Consider the following 15,122-nt stretch of genomic DNA (forward strand, 5'->3'; position numbering starts at 1 on the left):
GAGTCACCCCGGGGCCTGGACGGGAGCCTGGTGGGGTCAGCCCCCGTCGAGCGGCCTGGATCATGGCTGTGTGGGGAGTGGGAGGCCGCCTAGGCCTGCGCGGGTGTCTCGGCGCCGGCAGGCTCCTAAGTCCCCGTTTCCAGAGCCGCGGCCCTCAGGACGTGGAAGACGGGGACAGGTGAGTGTCTGGCTGGGAGAGTAATGAACACCTGCCTTGAATCGCAGTGTCGTCGCCATGGGTACGTCACACTGCTGTGAGGACACCGCGGCAACCGCCGCTGACAACCCCTCGCGGTCCTGACGTCACCATGGCAACGTGGGCACCGTGAACGCCAGAGACCGGGAATTCCTTGGACAAGTCAGAGCGAAGCCCAGCTATCATGAGTCAGGGGAGGGCATATCCCAGAGTCTGACCCCTCTCCGAAGCAGTTTACACTCCAAGACACAGATACCCCACCACGATCTGAAAATGGCTTTCCTCACACACCTTGAAACTTGTACCCCAATCCACACCTCAGAACCTAGAGAGGTACCATGGATTCATATAGTTCGTAGATCCAGCGATTTGACCTTTGAATAACCTTGTAATGTCATGTTTTAATTTTGAGGTATATATTTGTTATGCTATTATATGAAAATGCTAGTTTTTGAACCCTGTTTTGGCAAATCTTGGTTTCTGCGTATACTTGAAACCTCATAGAATGGAAGTGGCCCAGGTTTCTTTCCCTCCAAGAGGACCAGACTTGGTGGAGTAGAGGGTAAGAGTTTAGGTAGGATAGAGGTTACAGTTTGTGCTCTGGAGTAGGACAGTCTTGGCTCTTGGGCATGAATCCTAGTCCTGCCTCTTCCTTCCTTCTTGGATGCCCGAGGAAGGTGAGTCTGACTCTGTGAGCTACGGTTTCCTCAACAGTAAAAGAAACGTAATAGGTAGTACCTACCTTTGGGGCTGTGGAAAGACTCCAGAGATAATACCAGAAGATAATGCCCATAATCCATATAGCACAGTGCAGGGACTATGCCAAGTGATCGGTTCTTTTAGCAAATATTTATTGAGCATCTACCTTGTACAATGCACTGTATCAGCTACTCTGCAGATACAGATATGGGCAAGACACAAAGCTTGCCCACAAGTGCTTGCAACTAGACGAGTTGAGGGAAATGGTGAGGTGTGGTGGCTCACACCTGTAATCCTAGCTCTGGGGGAGGCTGAGGCGGGAGGATTGCTTGAGTTCAGGAGTTCAAGACCAGCCTGAGCAAAAGGGAGACCCTGTCTCTACTAAAAATGGAAAACATTAGTCTGGTGTGGTGGCATGCACCTGTAGTCCCGAGGCTAAGGCAGGAGGATCGCTTGAGCCCAGGAATTTGAGGTGGCTGTGAGCTGGGCTGATGCCACAGCACTCTAGCCTAGGCAACACAGTGAGACTCTGTCTCAAAAAAAAAAAAGAAGGGAGGGTAGGGGAAGGGGGGGGGAAGATGTCAACAAGAAATTAGGGGTAAATCCTGCCTCTGAGGCTACAAGCAGCAGTCTGGGACCCACTGAAGGAGGGTTCCCTTTGTGTATGCCATTCCAACTCATCACCTCTTGATATCTATTTCTCATTAGGTTACAGCCTTCCTTGAGGACACCCAAGATCCCAAAGATCTACACCAAAACAGGAGACAAAGGTAGGGTGGGAACAGGTGAAAAACGCAAGGAAATACTTATGGCAGACACCATTTTAAAGTTCTTTCAAATTCTTTGCAGCCATTAAAAAGTATCAATGTATATATCACATCTCAATATATATCAAAAAAATGTGACATGAAGTGAAAAACACCCAAGGTATATTAAGTGATAAAAGCAACTTGCCCATTAATCCATTTGGATAATGCATATGTGTGTTGAGACATGTGTAGAATAGTCTGAAAGGTTACACCTGAGGTTGCTCCCTGGGAGAGAGAGTGAGTTGTAAGGGAGGGGAATGAACAGAAAGGCTTTCATTATTTACATACTTTTATCCTTATTCTGTTATTTCTTATAATGAGCATGATGTTGTATAGAAAAAAGTAAGATGCAGAGGAATACGTCAGTTTGATACCATTTTTTGAAGTTTAAAACCATGCAGATCACAAGTATATATTGTGCAAGAGCAAGACCAGTCTCTACAAAAAAATAGAAAAATCAACCCAACATGGTGGCACCTAACTGTAGTCCCAGCTACTCAAGAGGCTGAGGCAGGAGGATCACTTGAGCACAGGAGTTTGAGGTTACAGAGAGTTATGATGACACCACTGCACTCTAGCCTGGATGACAGAGTGAGACCCAGAGTGTCTCAAGAAAAAAAAAAAAAAAGAAATAACAAACAGCAGATGGTATTGTTGATGCCCTCCAGCCAGACCTCCAGGGACAATCTCTAGTCAAATAAAGTTAGGTCAGTTGACTCATTAGAACAAAGCGTGGGGTGGTTCAGGAAAAGGATGCTGGAAAGGACATTAGGATCGGGCGTGTGTTGGGTGGTTTGGGGGAGGATTTAAGGAAGTGGGGGTTGCTCTGGATTTGGTGGTGTCAGGGAGCAGGGCTAATTCTATAATCAGGTATCTTAATAGTTTTTCTGTAGAAGGGAGAAGGGACAGAGAGGTGCTAAAGCTGTCATGGATAAAGATGAAGCACTTACATTAGCCAGGAAAGGGGACATTTGTTCATCTTTTGTAGTTTGGACTATGTTCTGTGCTCAGACATGATTGCAGAGTGGCCTTGTTTGGGCTTTGATCCGTCGCAGCCATAGAGTGGCCTGTCTCAAGGTGTTCTGTGAAATGGTTTGTGTTTAGCAGAATACCACCACCTACCTGTGAGTGCCAGGCCAGCACCTGGCAACGCCAAAGCCTACCTTTGTGCCAGAGTAGCTCCCGAACTGTCAGGGGCGGTTTTTCGATTTCTCAGAGGTTGGGAGAGAAAAACAGAAACTGTGACCCAGGCAGAGGTGCAGAGAGCTTTTTCTGTGAAATATTAACATAATGATAATGTGTATGTAATGTACACACGTATGTTTTATTTCTATAGCAGGATGGTTAGTATAAAATAAAAGCCTATTAGGAAAGAAGTGAGGATAGTGGTTACTCTTGGAGGGTAGCACTGAAAGAGGGTACATGGGCGCTTCTGGGGTGTTGATCGTGTTCAATTTCTTGACCTGGGTGCTGATCACGGTCAGTTAGTAGCAATTCATCAACCTGTACACTTATGAATTGAGCACTTTTCTGTGTATATGTTACACTTCAAGTTGAAAGTTTTACTAAAACAACATATCAGGAAAACAAAATCTTAATTTAGGCGGCTCAACATCTTTTCACAGGGTTTTCTAGCACCTTCACTGGAGAAAGGAGACCCAAAGATGACCAAGTGTTTGAAGCCGTGGGAACTACAGATGAATTAAGTTCAGCTATTGGGTAAGGGAGATGAGATGGCCTTGAGGTTGCATCTGAATTGGGCACCAGTACATGTGACGGTCTCATGAGTGCTGGGCATAGATATGGCGGCTGTTAGGATGGGAAAGCTGACAGCCATGCCTGCAGGTCTGATAAATGCATCTATAAGTGTACATGCTGCCAGAGAAGAGGAATACAAAAAGCAGCTAATGAAACCAGAGCAGCTCCCAATATATACTGTACCACCTCTCCAGTCTAAATATGTTGAAGAGCAGCCTGGTCATTTACAAATGGGCTTTGCTTTCATCCGTACTACAACTGGTCATTATGTTGCCTGGCGCAAGGGTGTTTATGTCTTTGTGAAAAATGGGATAATGGATACAGTACAATTTGGAAAAGATGCATATGTCTATCTGAAGAATCCACCTCAAGATTTTCTTCTGAAAATGGGAGTGATTACAGTGTCAGGATTGGTGGGCTTGGTTTCATCAAGAAAGAGTTCAAGGTTTAAGAAAATTACTTACCCTCTGGGATTGGCTGCTTTAGGAGCAACTGGTTGCTACTCAGTTCAGTCAGTAATAATTGCTAAGGTAACTGGGAAAAGGGTATATGCTACAAGCCAGCAAATATATGAAGGAGTTAAATCATTATGGACAAAAAAGCAGCAAAAAAGAGTCACTCCCTGAATCTAATGAAAAAACTAAGCTAGGAAGCTCTGCTGGAATCAAATTACCTACAAGAACAACTCATATCCTGAAACACTCAGTGCCTTTACCGTCAGAACTCAGCTCTGGAACAAAGACTAAATCAGAATCTATGTCAGGTGCTACACAGTTTATGCCCGACCCCAAGCTCATGGATCACGTGCAATCCCACCCAGAAGATGTAGATATGTATAGCACTAGAAGCTGAAGTAGACTGCACAGACTGCATAGAAACTACAAGATGTGTGAAGTTGCAAATTATGATTAAAAAATCATGTAATGAGTAACTGACACATAGATTATAACTTAAATCAAGTTTTTCAAAATCAAGTTTTTGAAAACTTGATTTCAAAATCAAGTTTTTCTCTTATATCTTCAAATGTACAGTTTGACCAACCACATAAATGATTAAAATACACTGAATGCAATCCAAATATTAAAAGATTGATGATGAGACACAGCTAGAAATATTAGGTTGCATGTGATGACTTTTAAGGGTATTTATTAAAACAAAACAAAATAAAGATGAACACCAATGAGATTAAAATCTGAAATACATATGTGTGTATACATACATATTTATACATATGCATATGTGCTCTAGCTTTTCTGAATTAATGTCAGTTAAATTAGAATGGTATGTATGTTAAAAGATGTGTTCCCCATTTTTTTTCATTTTCTAGAGCCAGAATAAAATACCTATATTTGATGGCAAAAAAAAAAAAATGAGTGCTGGGCAGTCCTGCAGTCACCCCTCAGTGAACTTGCCTCAGCCTGGAAGCACAGGCCGGTCAGCTCCCTAGGGCTGCCAGGCTACAGATACCTTTCCCTTCTGGCCCTTCCTGCTCTTGTCCCAGCTTTTGTCCCACGCCCTGTGAAGCTGCCTTCCCCCTCCTTCCCTGGCTCCATCACCTTTCAAGTGAGCCTGTGTATGCCATTGAGGTTGATATATTAAGTGAAAGAGGTGAGTCAGTATAATATACAGTACATCAAATGTGATCCCTTTTGTGAGTATTTTTTAAATAAGCCTAAATTTAAAAGGTTGACTCAAGGAATCAATCAGGATGGGTCAGGTCATGCTGTGGAAAGAAACAACCCCCAAATCTTGTGGCTTATAACACTGAAGGTGGATTTTCTGTTCCTACTTCAAGCCCCTCACAGGGTGGGCGTGTTTCTGCTCCATGTGGCCTTCACTCTGGTACCCAGGCTGGCAGGACAGCCTTTGTCTGGGCCAATACCAATCATTGTGGCAGAAGGAAAAGAGGTCATGGTGAAGCTCACAGTGGCTCTGAAGGCTTCCAGGGGAATGATACCTCCAATCTACTCACATTTCATTGGCCAGAGCCAGTCACGTGGACACACCTGACATCAGTAGGGTGGGAGAGGCAGCACATACCTGAGAACAAGAGCACAGTCCACCACGTTCAGCAAACTGGTCACAGTGTGAGCAGTGATGATCTCAAGTGCTGACTCCTGAGATCTGACCCATGGCCATGTAGTTATGGGTGCATGAGAATTCGGCAGATCTGGGTTCTAATTCTGCACCACTGCTGACTGTCTCTGGGACTTCAGGCAAATTGCCTGGCCTCTCTGAGCCTCAGTTTACTGTTCTTTCAAATGATTGTAGTAATAATATCCATCTCACTGTGTTCTTATGAGGATTAAATGAGATAATTGCATGTGTCACCCTAACAGTGCCTAGCACCAGTAATAATAATGTTAGCTATTATCATTATTATTATTCTTAAGCCCTAGCAGGCCTGACTAGGTGAGATTTTCCAGACAGATGATGGGAAGTGTGGCTAGTCTGCCAGCCGGGCAGAGTAGGCAGACCCCTGAATGTGGGGGGAAGTCCTTAGGGGGGCAGTCACAGGTGACGCAGGCAGAAGGAAGGAGGCCCATTCTAGCATGAGCTACGCAGAACCTGCTGCTCAGCAGCCATCGTCTCTCAGCTGAGGTGGGGCAGGAGGGCAGGGAAACCTCAGCTGTGGATGCTTCCATAGTCAGAGGTTGACCAGGCAGGCCCCGTGCCAGGCATTGCTCAGCAGACAGCCTTGAGCAGTCTGCCCTGCCCTCATGCAGCCACAGTCTGGGGATGCTCAGGGAGACAATAACTGGGCAGTGAGATGTGAGGGCAGCAAGGAGGGCCCTGCCACTGGCCTGGGTCACAGAGCGCCTCTCCATGAGTATCAGTGAGCAGATACTTCTGGACACTGCTGTGAGCCAGGCCTGGGGCACGCTGCCCTGCTGAGGACAGACTGCTCCAGCCTCAATAGCCCTCACAGTCCAGACTCGTGTGGCCTTCTGGATCCTTGAGTGCAGGCTTTTGGCTGAATCCAAAGTGTACAGAACAAATCCTTTTTACAAAGGGATTTTGTTTGGGGAAGTTTGGATTCGGCCGAGGGGCTGCACGTGGGCATCTGGAGGGCCACATGTGGCCGAGGCCGCAAGTCCCCACCCTGCGTGAGGCAGACATGTTTATTTGCCTCATTCTAATTGTAAGACATGCTAAGAAGATGTCTGGTTATTTTTCATTCGCCCTTTCAAATCCATTTTCCACCCTTCTCTTCACCTTTCTGCGCCTGGGAGACTGGCCTTACTGACTGCATCACCCCGATCCCCTGGTCTTCTGGCTTTCGGGTGGGTCCAGCCAAAGGGAGGCGCCTGCAGGAGATGGGAGAGTGAGCAGAGAGAGTGTCACCTGCGTGTGACCCTGTCCCACAGTGCATGTGGCTCTTGCGGCTGCTGGGCTCTGTCCTCAACTCTCTCCCTGCTGGGGGCTCCTGTCGGTGGCTCCAGGGTCAGTAGCTCCTCCTCTCCGCGCCCCTTCATCCTCCTGCCTTGGCCAGTCTTTGCCATCTCTCGCCAGTTCCTGTGACTCTGCCTGCACCTCCGTGAAGAGTCTCTTCCCCTCCTCCAGGAATCCTTCCCGTGGGCCACTGTCTGCCTCTGCCAGGACCCTGACTGGTGCAGGATGGGAATGCCGCGTTCTAAAGGAGGCCAGAGCCAGGGTCCCAACCTCCATCTGGGGCAGTTTGCTTTCCCTGCCCCACCTCACCTTACCAGGGAGCCCCTACGCAGCCTGCAAAGTCCACCTGTAGCATCACTTCCTCTAAGAAGCCCTCGTCCCCCTCGCTGAGGCCAGGTTAGCTTCTGTTGCCCTTCCAGCACTGATGTCAGTTTGCACCTTCACCTTCGGTAGCGTGCTGTCCGATTCACGCCTCCCTCGCCTGTCGGACAGAACCTGTGTCGGCTTCTGCTCACTTCTGAGTCACCTGGGCCTGGCCAGACTAGGTGTTCAAACAGGAACTGTGGACTAGAAATAATGAGCATAAGAAAAGGCATTTCAAGAAACAAATATTCCATCTAAATGGAAGGTTACAATGTTCTTATTGTCAGCAAAAAAATGACATCATGGCTATTACAGCTAAATTAGCTAAGCAGCCTACCACCTGACAATCTATTGTCTTATAGCAAGACGGGGCCTGGGGACATTATATTAGAGGCAAACTCTTTTTCCTTTTTCTTTATAGGTTTGCTATGGAATTAATCGAGGAAAAGGGCCACACCTTTGCTGAAGAGCTTCAGAAAGTGAGTGCCATGGTCTCACCTCAAGCTGGGGTCTTTCATCCCTGAGTCCTGTGAGTCCCATAAGCAGATTCACCATCCAACCATCACTTCCCCTTTTTGTCACCTGGAGTTAGTCACCATTCTTCAGTGAGTCTTAGTTTCTTCATCTGTAGAATGGGGACAGAGATAATCCTCCTTCACAGGTGAGTGGTGAGGTTTGTGCTCAGTGAGGGTTTTGCCAACACAGGAGCCCGCTGGTCGTTTGTCATGCAAGGGTCCTTTCAGCAGACCTTGGCAGGCCACCTCTGTTCCAAGCAGACCTACGCTCCTTAGATAGAGCCCAGGCCTCGGCCAGCCGAGCTTCTTGCTCCTAGGACCCCCACACGCCCCAGCTGACTTCATGTCCTCAAAGCTCCTTGTCCTTCATAGCTTAGAAAGCACTGTCCTGTTTGGTCTCTTGGCCCAACTATTACAGGTTAGAAAACTAAAGCTGTCAAGTGTAGAGAAGAGAAAACCTCACAGGGCCTAGGTGCATGGGAGAGTGGCCCAGAGCTGAGATTGTTCCTTTTGGCCAGCACAGGGGTGCCCGATACCCCTTGCTTGCACAGCCCAGCTGCCCCGGGGGAGCCTCTTCCTCCCTCAGGCTCCAAAAGAGCCGCACCACGTCCCCCCTCCAAGGGACACATTGTGCTGAGGGTTCAGACAGAGTTTGCCATTAAACGTCAGCTAACTCAACATCTGGCAGCCCCTCACACGCTAGCTCTTGCACGCTTTGCCCACGTTAGGTGGCACCTCTACACGTGAAACTACGTCATCTCTGCCCGGCAGACCTTTCTGACACCTCCTGCTGCTTCCCCAGATCCAGTGTGTGCTGCAGGACGTCGGCTCCGCCCTGGCGACTCCGCGCTCCTCGGCCAGGGAAGCTCACTTAAGTAATGCTCTGAGCCTGCCCTGGGTGTCCAGAGGGTTGCAGGGGGGTGCTCCTGGTGGTTACCACTTGGTTACCCCAGGGACCCACAGTTAGGCAGTGGCCTCACGGCAGTTTCCCTCCGGTCCCGGACTCCGCAGAGCACACCGCATTCGAGGCAGGGCCCATCCTGGAGCTCGAGCAGTGGATCGACAGATACACCAGCCAGCTGCCCCCGCTCACGGCCTTCATCCTGCCCGTAGGTGCTGGGCTTCCTGACCCTGGGGGTGGCTGCAGGCCAGGCACATTGACAGAAACCCAGGGGCTCTGGAGAAGTCCCTCTTGTTAGCTATTCACAGTGACAGAAGCTATCCCCCAGTCCCCTAAGATCCTCCAGGTCCTCGCTGGTCCTTCCCCAGCTTGCCCATTCTGGAGGGGGTGCTCAGTAGGTGCCCAGCAGGACCCCCTGGGGGCAGAACACTGCCCAGTGGAGGGGCTGGGGGCAGGGCCTGGATGTCCCTGTCTGCAGGGGGACACACTTTCCCAGCCCTGTCCCAGCCAACACCTGATTTCTCCTTTCAGTCGGGGGGCAAGAGCAGCTCTGCGTTGCATTTCTGTCGGGCCGTGTGCCGCCGAGCAGAGAGATGGTAAGAGACCCTCCTTGCGGTGGGCAGGCGGCAGGCACAGCAGGGGCGACCCTGCGCCATCCGGGTGCTCCTCGACAGACCCTGTCCAGGCATCTTCACTGTGCTAGGCGGGGACCAGGACAGACCAAGTGCCTGTTCTCAGAGCCCTGCGCTGTGGAGGGGAGACAGTGATCATGGTCAAAGGAAGTGACTAATGATGTACTTGCATGTGACTCACAGGGCCAGAGGGGTCTGCCTTTATTCTGACAGCAACAGGAAGCCACTGATGAGTTCTACACCATGGAGGGTGGTGGCACGAAAGGACCCTGCTGGCTACTGGGTGCAGAAGGGACTAGAGGAGCCTGTGTGGCTGTCGGGGGCCCAGGTGGAAGCTGTCAACAGACCAGCCACCCACTACCCCAACCCCTCCCCCAGTTCAGGATTGGAAAGAGGAGGGACCCCCAAAAGCTACTGACAACCTTTCCAAGGGAAATTTAGACGAGGAATTGCAAAATCTCCATTCACACCGCTCATAGACCAGGCTGCGCCCAGACCTACAGAGAAATAGGAGTGAAGTCTTGCTCTGACACCACAGGCGGGGCCGTGCCAGGCACTGTGTGCTCATAATTTCACTGATTCCTCATGATAACCCCAGGAGAGAGGTGGTGGCGGCCCCTACATTTACAGGAGTCAGGAAGTGGGCTCAGAGATGTGACGTTGTAGCCAGGGTCACCCAAGTGGCCATAGCAGAACCCAGACCTGAGCCCAGGTCTGTCTGGTCCAAACCCTGAGCTCTTTCCACCGGCCCACATCACAGAGGTTTTCTCCTTCAGGAAAAGCTCTTGGGCCCACATAGCTCCTAAGGGATCGTGGGTAACAGAAAGGGCTTTGGCTTCAAAAGAAAAAAGTGTCATTTGTACAAAGCCATCCATATGAGCAGTGCTCATAATAGCAAAAAATTGGAAATGACCCAAAGGTCCAGCAAAGAAGACTGGCTGGGCAGATGATGGGTTCTTAAGACACATCCCCAAGTTGCACAGGCACAGCAGTGACCAATGTGCAGACTGTCGGTGAGGTGGGGACATACGCACGGGGCACCTCGGGCGAAGGAGGTCCCTGCTGAGTGTAAAGTGCCCACAAAGGCAGCCTTGTGACACCCTGCTGGGCCACTAGCCAGTGTGTGGCCTGGGACAAGGACAAGAACCCTGAGGCCAGGTTGTGGGGAGAGGGCCTCCCAGCAAGTGTTATACAGCAGGGTGGCATGCTCGAAAGGGCTAGCAGGGGCTACCACGTCACTGTTGCCCAGGAGATGGCAGTCCGCTGACAGTCTGCACGTGGCCAGCATGGACGGCAGGGAATTCAGAATCGTGTGGAATGGGGTTGGTTTGGTCGGGTCTATTTCTCCCCTGTGAAGTTGCTCTAAGTCATACATAGAAGGGGCTTAGAGGGGCAGCCCCTTGGGAATTAAGGGTCAGCCTCCCCCTTTCTTTGTGGGCTGGAGGCCGATGTCCCCACCCAGGGAGGACCCTGGCCCTGGGCCCAGTGGCACAAAGGCTGCAGGCTGTGATGTACAGCCCGCCACCCTCAAGTCCCCCGCCATCCTCCGTCCCTCCTCGGCCAGGCCCTTGTGTGATGTGGGCAAGGAAAGGGGGATTGAGTGACCCATTTAGACCCGCTGGGGATGGATTTTGTCATCTCTAATGGTGGCTGAGTTTGTGCAGGTCCAGGCTGGGCAGTGGCGGGTGTGAAAGGCCAGCTGGGGTTTAGGCAGGTCCCGGAGCGTGTTGAGCCCCCTGACATTGTGTGACCCTGTGTTCCCTCCCTTCCCAGCGTGGTGCCTCTCGTCCAGATGGGAGAGACTGACGCCAACGTGGCCAAGTTCTTAAACAGGTACTTGGATGGAATTGGGAGACTTTCTCCCTGCAAAAAAGGTACATTTGTGAGAAGTAACCGCAGTGCAGCGGGCCCGAGGACAGCACCCAGCAGTGCCTGCGCACGCACTCTCGTTCACTTCGTGTCTGTGAGCGTCTGCTGAGTGCCAGGCACCACGCTGGCCACGGGGAGACAGTTGTGAACAAGGTGGACACCATGTCCATCCCAGGAAAGTTAGGATCTTGTTGGGAGAGGCTGCTGTAAAAACCAGGAAGAAAAACCTAAGTGTGAAAGGACAGTGCAGGAGCAAGGAACATTCCCGGAGCCTGTGCCCGAGGAAGGCCTCTTGCTGGTGACTGACCAGGAGCTCGAGGGCCCCTGTGCAGGGCCCAGGGAGCCAGGCCAGTCTAGGGAGGACTCCCTCTGCCTCGTGGTCAGCCCCACGGCTGGAGCCGCCCCAGGCCCAGAGCCTGCTCTGCCGGTCTCACTCCAGCCCCGGGTCATGCAGTAGCCAGGTGGGAAGGCCGGAGTTCACAGGCAGGCAGAGAGCTGCGGGAGCGGCAAGGGTGGGGGCTGTGTGCTGGGAAGTGGCCCAGGGTGTCCAGACCTCACAGCCGGCTCTGGCCCCTGGCTGTGGGCACTCCTCCCTCCAGGACCAGGCCTGGCTTTGATGGGTGCTGACCAGCTCCTTTCCTTCGGAGAGGGGCGTCTCCCGGGCTGGCAGGTGAGGAATGGCTCTATTTCGCCTCTGAAACCGCAACCCCAGGTGGGCTTTTCTGGTCCTATAATGAGTCGTGACCCAGGTCAGTTCATCCACCCCTCGGGGCCTCACAGAGCCAGGGAGGAACCAGCATGCTACTGTGGTCCAGGAGGGAGAAGCCCCCAAGCAGAGTCCCCTGCACTGTCCCCAAGACAGCCAGTGGCGTGGCCCTGACCACAGGGAAGGGGCCAGGAGGATGTGTGGAGCTGGCCTCAGAGGGCAGGGCGGGGCAGCATAGGGGCAAGTGCCGGGCATGAGGTGGTGACAATCGTGGGACAGCCAGAGCAGGGGGAACTCGGCTGAGTCCAGCGTGAGCACCCAAGGGCCGGCCTGATGTCTCCTCTCCCAGTTCTCTCCGCCGCTGTCCCAGCACAAGGCTGCAGATGCAGACGCCTGTCAAAGGAAAAAGCTGGAGGGGCTAGGTTCTGTCACTAGAATACTCCAGGCCGGTGCTTCTCAACCAGGACATTCAGTGACGACTAGAGACATTATCGGTGGTCACACTGGGTGGTGGCGGGAGGTGCTACTGGCATCTAGTGGGTAGAGGCCAAGGATGCTACACGGGACAGCCCCAACCACAAAGATTATCCAGAATGTCAGTAGTGGTGAAGTCGAGCACCCTGACCAGGGCCCCTGTACTGAGTACAGCCTCCTCAGCCCAGTAGGGTCAGCGTCAACCAGGTGGGCACTAGACACTCAGAATCCCGGGCCTGGCCCAGCCCTCCCAAATTAAAATCTGCATGTCGCTACGATCCCCAGGGGATGCTTGTACATACACACTCCAGTTTGGAAACACTCAAACCGGTCACTCAAAGGTACAGAAAAACGGCTGGGTATGGTGGCTCATGCCTGTATCCCTGCACTTTCGGAGGCCCAGGCAGGAGGATCGCTTGAGCCCAGGAGTTAGAGACTAGCCTGGGCCATATGGCAAGACCCTGTCTCTACAAAAAGCTTTTAAAAAATTTAGCTGTTCCTGGTGGAGCACTTCTGTTGTCCCAGCAACTCGGGAGACTGAGGTGGGAGGATCACTTGAGCCCATGAGTTCAAGGTTACAGTGAGCTATAATGGTGCCACTGCACTTCACCTGGGTGACAGAGCAAAATCTTGTCTGAAAAGAAAAGGTACAGAAACCAGCTGACAGAGGAGTCCAAAGTCACCTGCCCCACAGGGTGGGGGGAGGCAGTGGCCTCTCCCTGCAGGAACAGCCTCAGCCCTGGCACCTGCGTCGGGCCTTTGGCTCTCTCAGAAGCTGGCCGAGTGCCATCCATCAAGCCCGAGATGGCCGGGCACCCGCCATCCCCGTGTGATGCTCCTGAGGGCACATAATTTGTGTTTCCTCCTTGAAGGCTACTGTGGGAAGACCCAGTTAGCATTGATCTCCTTTCAGATCACTTTGTCTGTCTCTCTCTCTGCCCCGCCAGACTCAGCGACTACCTCTTCACGTTGGCCAGATACGCAGCCATGAAGGAGGGGAATCGAGAAAAAATCTACAAGAAAAGCGACCCATAGGACTGAGCCCGAGGCCTCTTTGAGATAACAGAAAGGGGGAGATTTGTGGACCCCTCCATGGCGATGGCGGGGAAGGGAAGAGCTTGCCCTTCCCTTGTCCTGGTTCCTGAAGGTCCCCCCAGCGGGGCAGGAAGCAGCCCTCTGTCCCGGCTCAGCTTTGTTGCCCACCCCCTGCCACTTCTCTCCAGGGACCGTGGCCCTCTGAGGATGCTGCCCCGTCCCCAGGCTTGGAGGGCAGTGGGAATGAACTCAGTATCGTCGGCAAGGACGGTAAAGTGCCACAACGAGAAGGAGCCCTGTGGATAAATGAATAAAAGTGGGAAGGCTTGAGTTGTGTGTGTGTGAGTGTGTGTGTGTGTGTGTGTGTGAGTGTGAGAGAGAGAGAGAGAGAGAGAGAGAGAGACAGAGCGAGAGCCCCCCCCCCCCCCCCGCCAGCTCGGGTTGCTCAAGGATTTGGAATGGTACCAGAGGCCCTTGGAAATGTAATTGTGATTTACCTGTGCCAAAGGGGCTTTAAATGTCACGTTTATAAAGGGGAAGGCGGACAGGATTTGGAAGTTTAGTCACCTCTGAGCCACCCATCGCTGCCAAAATGTGGGGGCTGGGTGGTGGCAGACTGACAGGTGAGGCCTCAGAACCCTGGGCTGGGGTTGAAGCGTGTGCGGGGGTATGGGCGCAGCGCAGAGGATCCCCGCTAGAAGGGACAGAGACCTGGGTGGGACCAACGCCACCGCTGGAAGGCAGCGCACAGAGCGGAGGGGCCGAGGGGGGTGAATGCGGCTTGAGAAAACGAGGTCTTCAGTTTCCGGCAAGGCTGACACCAGACCGACTTCTCTGATGTCGCACACTTGGCTGGTTTATGCCTCTGAGATCCATGCCACGGCTGTATTTTATTTCAGTTGTCACCACCGCTCCCTCCCGCTATGAAACGACACTGCCAGTGCCAGCTGTGTCCTTGGGAAGGGGATATTTATGAAGGGCAGAGAGGCAGCCCGGAGAACCTAAAGATTCCACGCTGCTAATTGCAGGAAATGAATTCCAAAGGGCAGGCGCTTGCGACCGACGGGGCGCACACGCCTGGCGCAGTCGTCATTTACTGACGGGGTGCCCGCTCAGCATGGCCACCACGCTGGGCTCGGGAAGCCCGGTCATGCTGGCCACTGTCCTTGCTGGCAAGTCGGCAAAGGTTAAAGTCTCGGCTGTGCGCGTCGTTTTGCCTTCGTTCCTGCCACCTCGCCGCTAACTTTGCAGGCAGGGCAGGCACGTGTGTGCCTTCTGGGTGCTGATGACCTCGAGCGAATGTCCTCCAGGGGGTGGCCCTGTCCAGTGCCTCCCCCTCCGTAGTCAGTGCCAGGTGTGGTACAGAGTAGGTGCTTAGTATTTGCAAACAGAACTGCACACGGGGAGATCGCGAGTGTTCGGGAGAAGCTGATGGCGGTTAACTGCCGAGCGGGCGGCCCCCGCTGCGAGAGCTCGCAGAACTGCTCCATTCTGCCTGCGCCTCCACGTCTTCCTGGACAGCGCAGGATGGACATAATAAAGCGACAGCCCCACAATCCTAGCCATGGTAAAGCACAGCCTACAAAGGACGAGGAACGCTCTCTGAGTAAATACAACGTCCTCAAGCGACAGTCTTTGAAACAAGGCCTTTGCCTGTTGCCAAGTCCTGTCCCCACCTGGCCTTCCAGGAGCGGCTGAATTACAGGCCAGACGTTAACGCTGGTTCTCAGGCCCCCGCCTCTGTATCTGTCGTCCAGTTCACCAGCAAACGC

General features: G+C 52.4%; 1 protein-coding gene and 1 pseudogene across 4 annotated transcripts; both read left to right on the forward strand.

Annotated features, from left to right (window-relative positions):
* Positions 1-5: 5 nt before the first annotated feature.
* MMAB (metabolism of cobalamin associated B) lies at positions 6-13,680 on the forward strand. Of its 4 annotated transcripts, none has more exons than XM_075996630.1 (10): positions 6-178; positions 1,604-1,665; positions 3,330-3,423; positions 7,640-7,697; positions 8,536-8,608; positions 8,719-8,842; positions 9,166-9,230; positions 10,516-10,588; positions 11,040-11,099; positions 13,263-13,680. In XM_075996630.1, the coding sequence occupies exons 1-10, from the start codon at positions 63-65 to the stop codon at positions 13,348-13,350; spliced, it is 813 nt and encodes a 270-aa protein (XP_075852745.1). In that variant the 5' UTR covers positions 6-62; the 3' UTR covers positions 13,351-13,680. The 4 variants fall into 4 exon arrangements, with proteins under 4 accessions (XP_075852745.1, XP_075852746.1, XP_075852747.1 ...); XM_075996631.1 differs by having other exon boundaries at positions 8,745-8,842; XM_075996632.1 differs by lacking the exon at positions 10,516-10,588.
* Positions 3,431-6,422, forward strand: LOC105866889 (MICOS complex subunit MIC27 pseudogene; annotated as a pseudogene).
* Positions 13,681-15,122: the final 1,442 nt, after the last annotated feature.

The sequence above is a fragment of the Microcebus murinus genome, chromosome 22 (genome assembly GCF_040939455.1).
Source record: "Microcebus murinus isolate Inina chromosome 22, M.murinus_Inina_mat1.0, whole genome shotgun sequence".
Lineage (NCBI taxonomy): Eukaryota > Metazoa > Chordata > Mammalia > Primates > Cheirogaleidae > Microcebus > Microcebus murinus.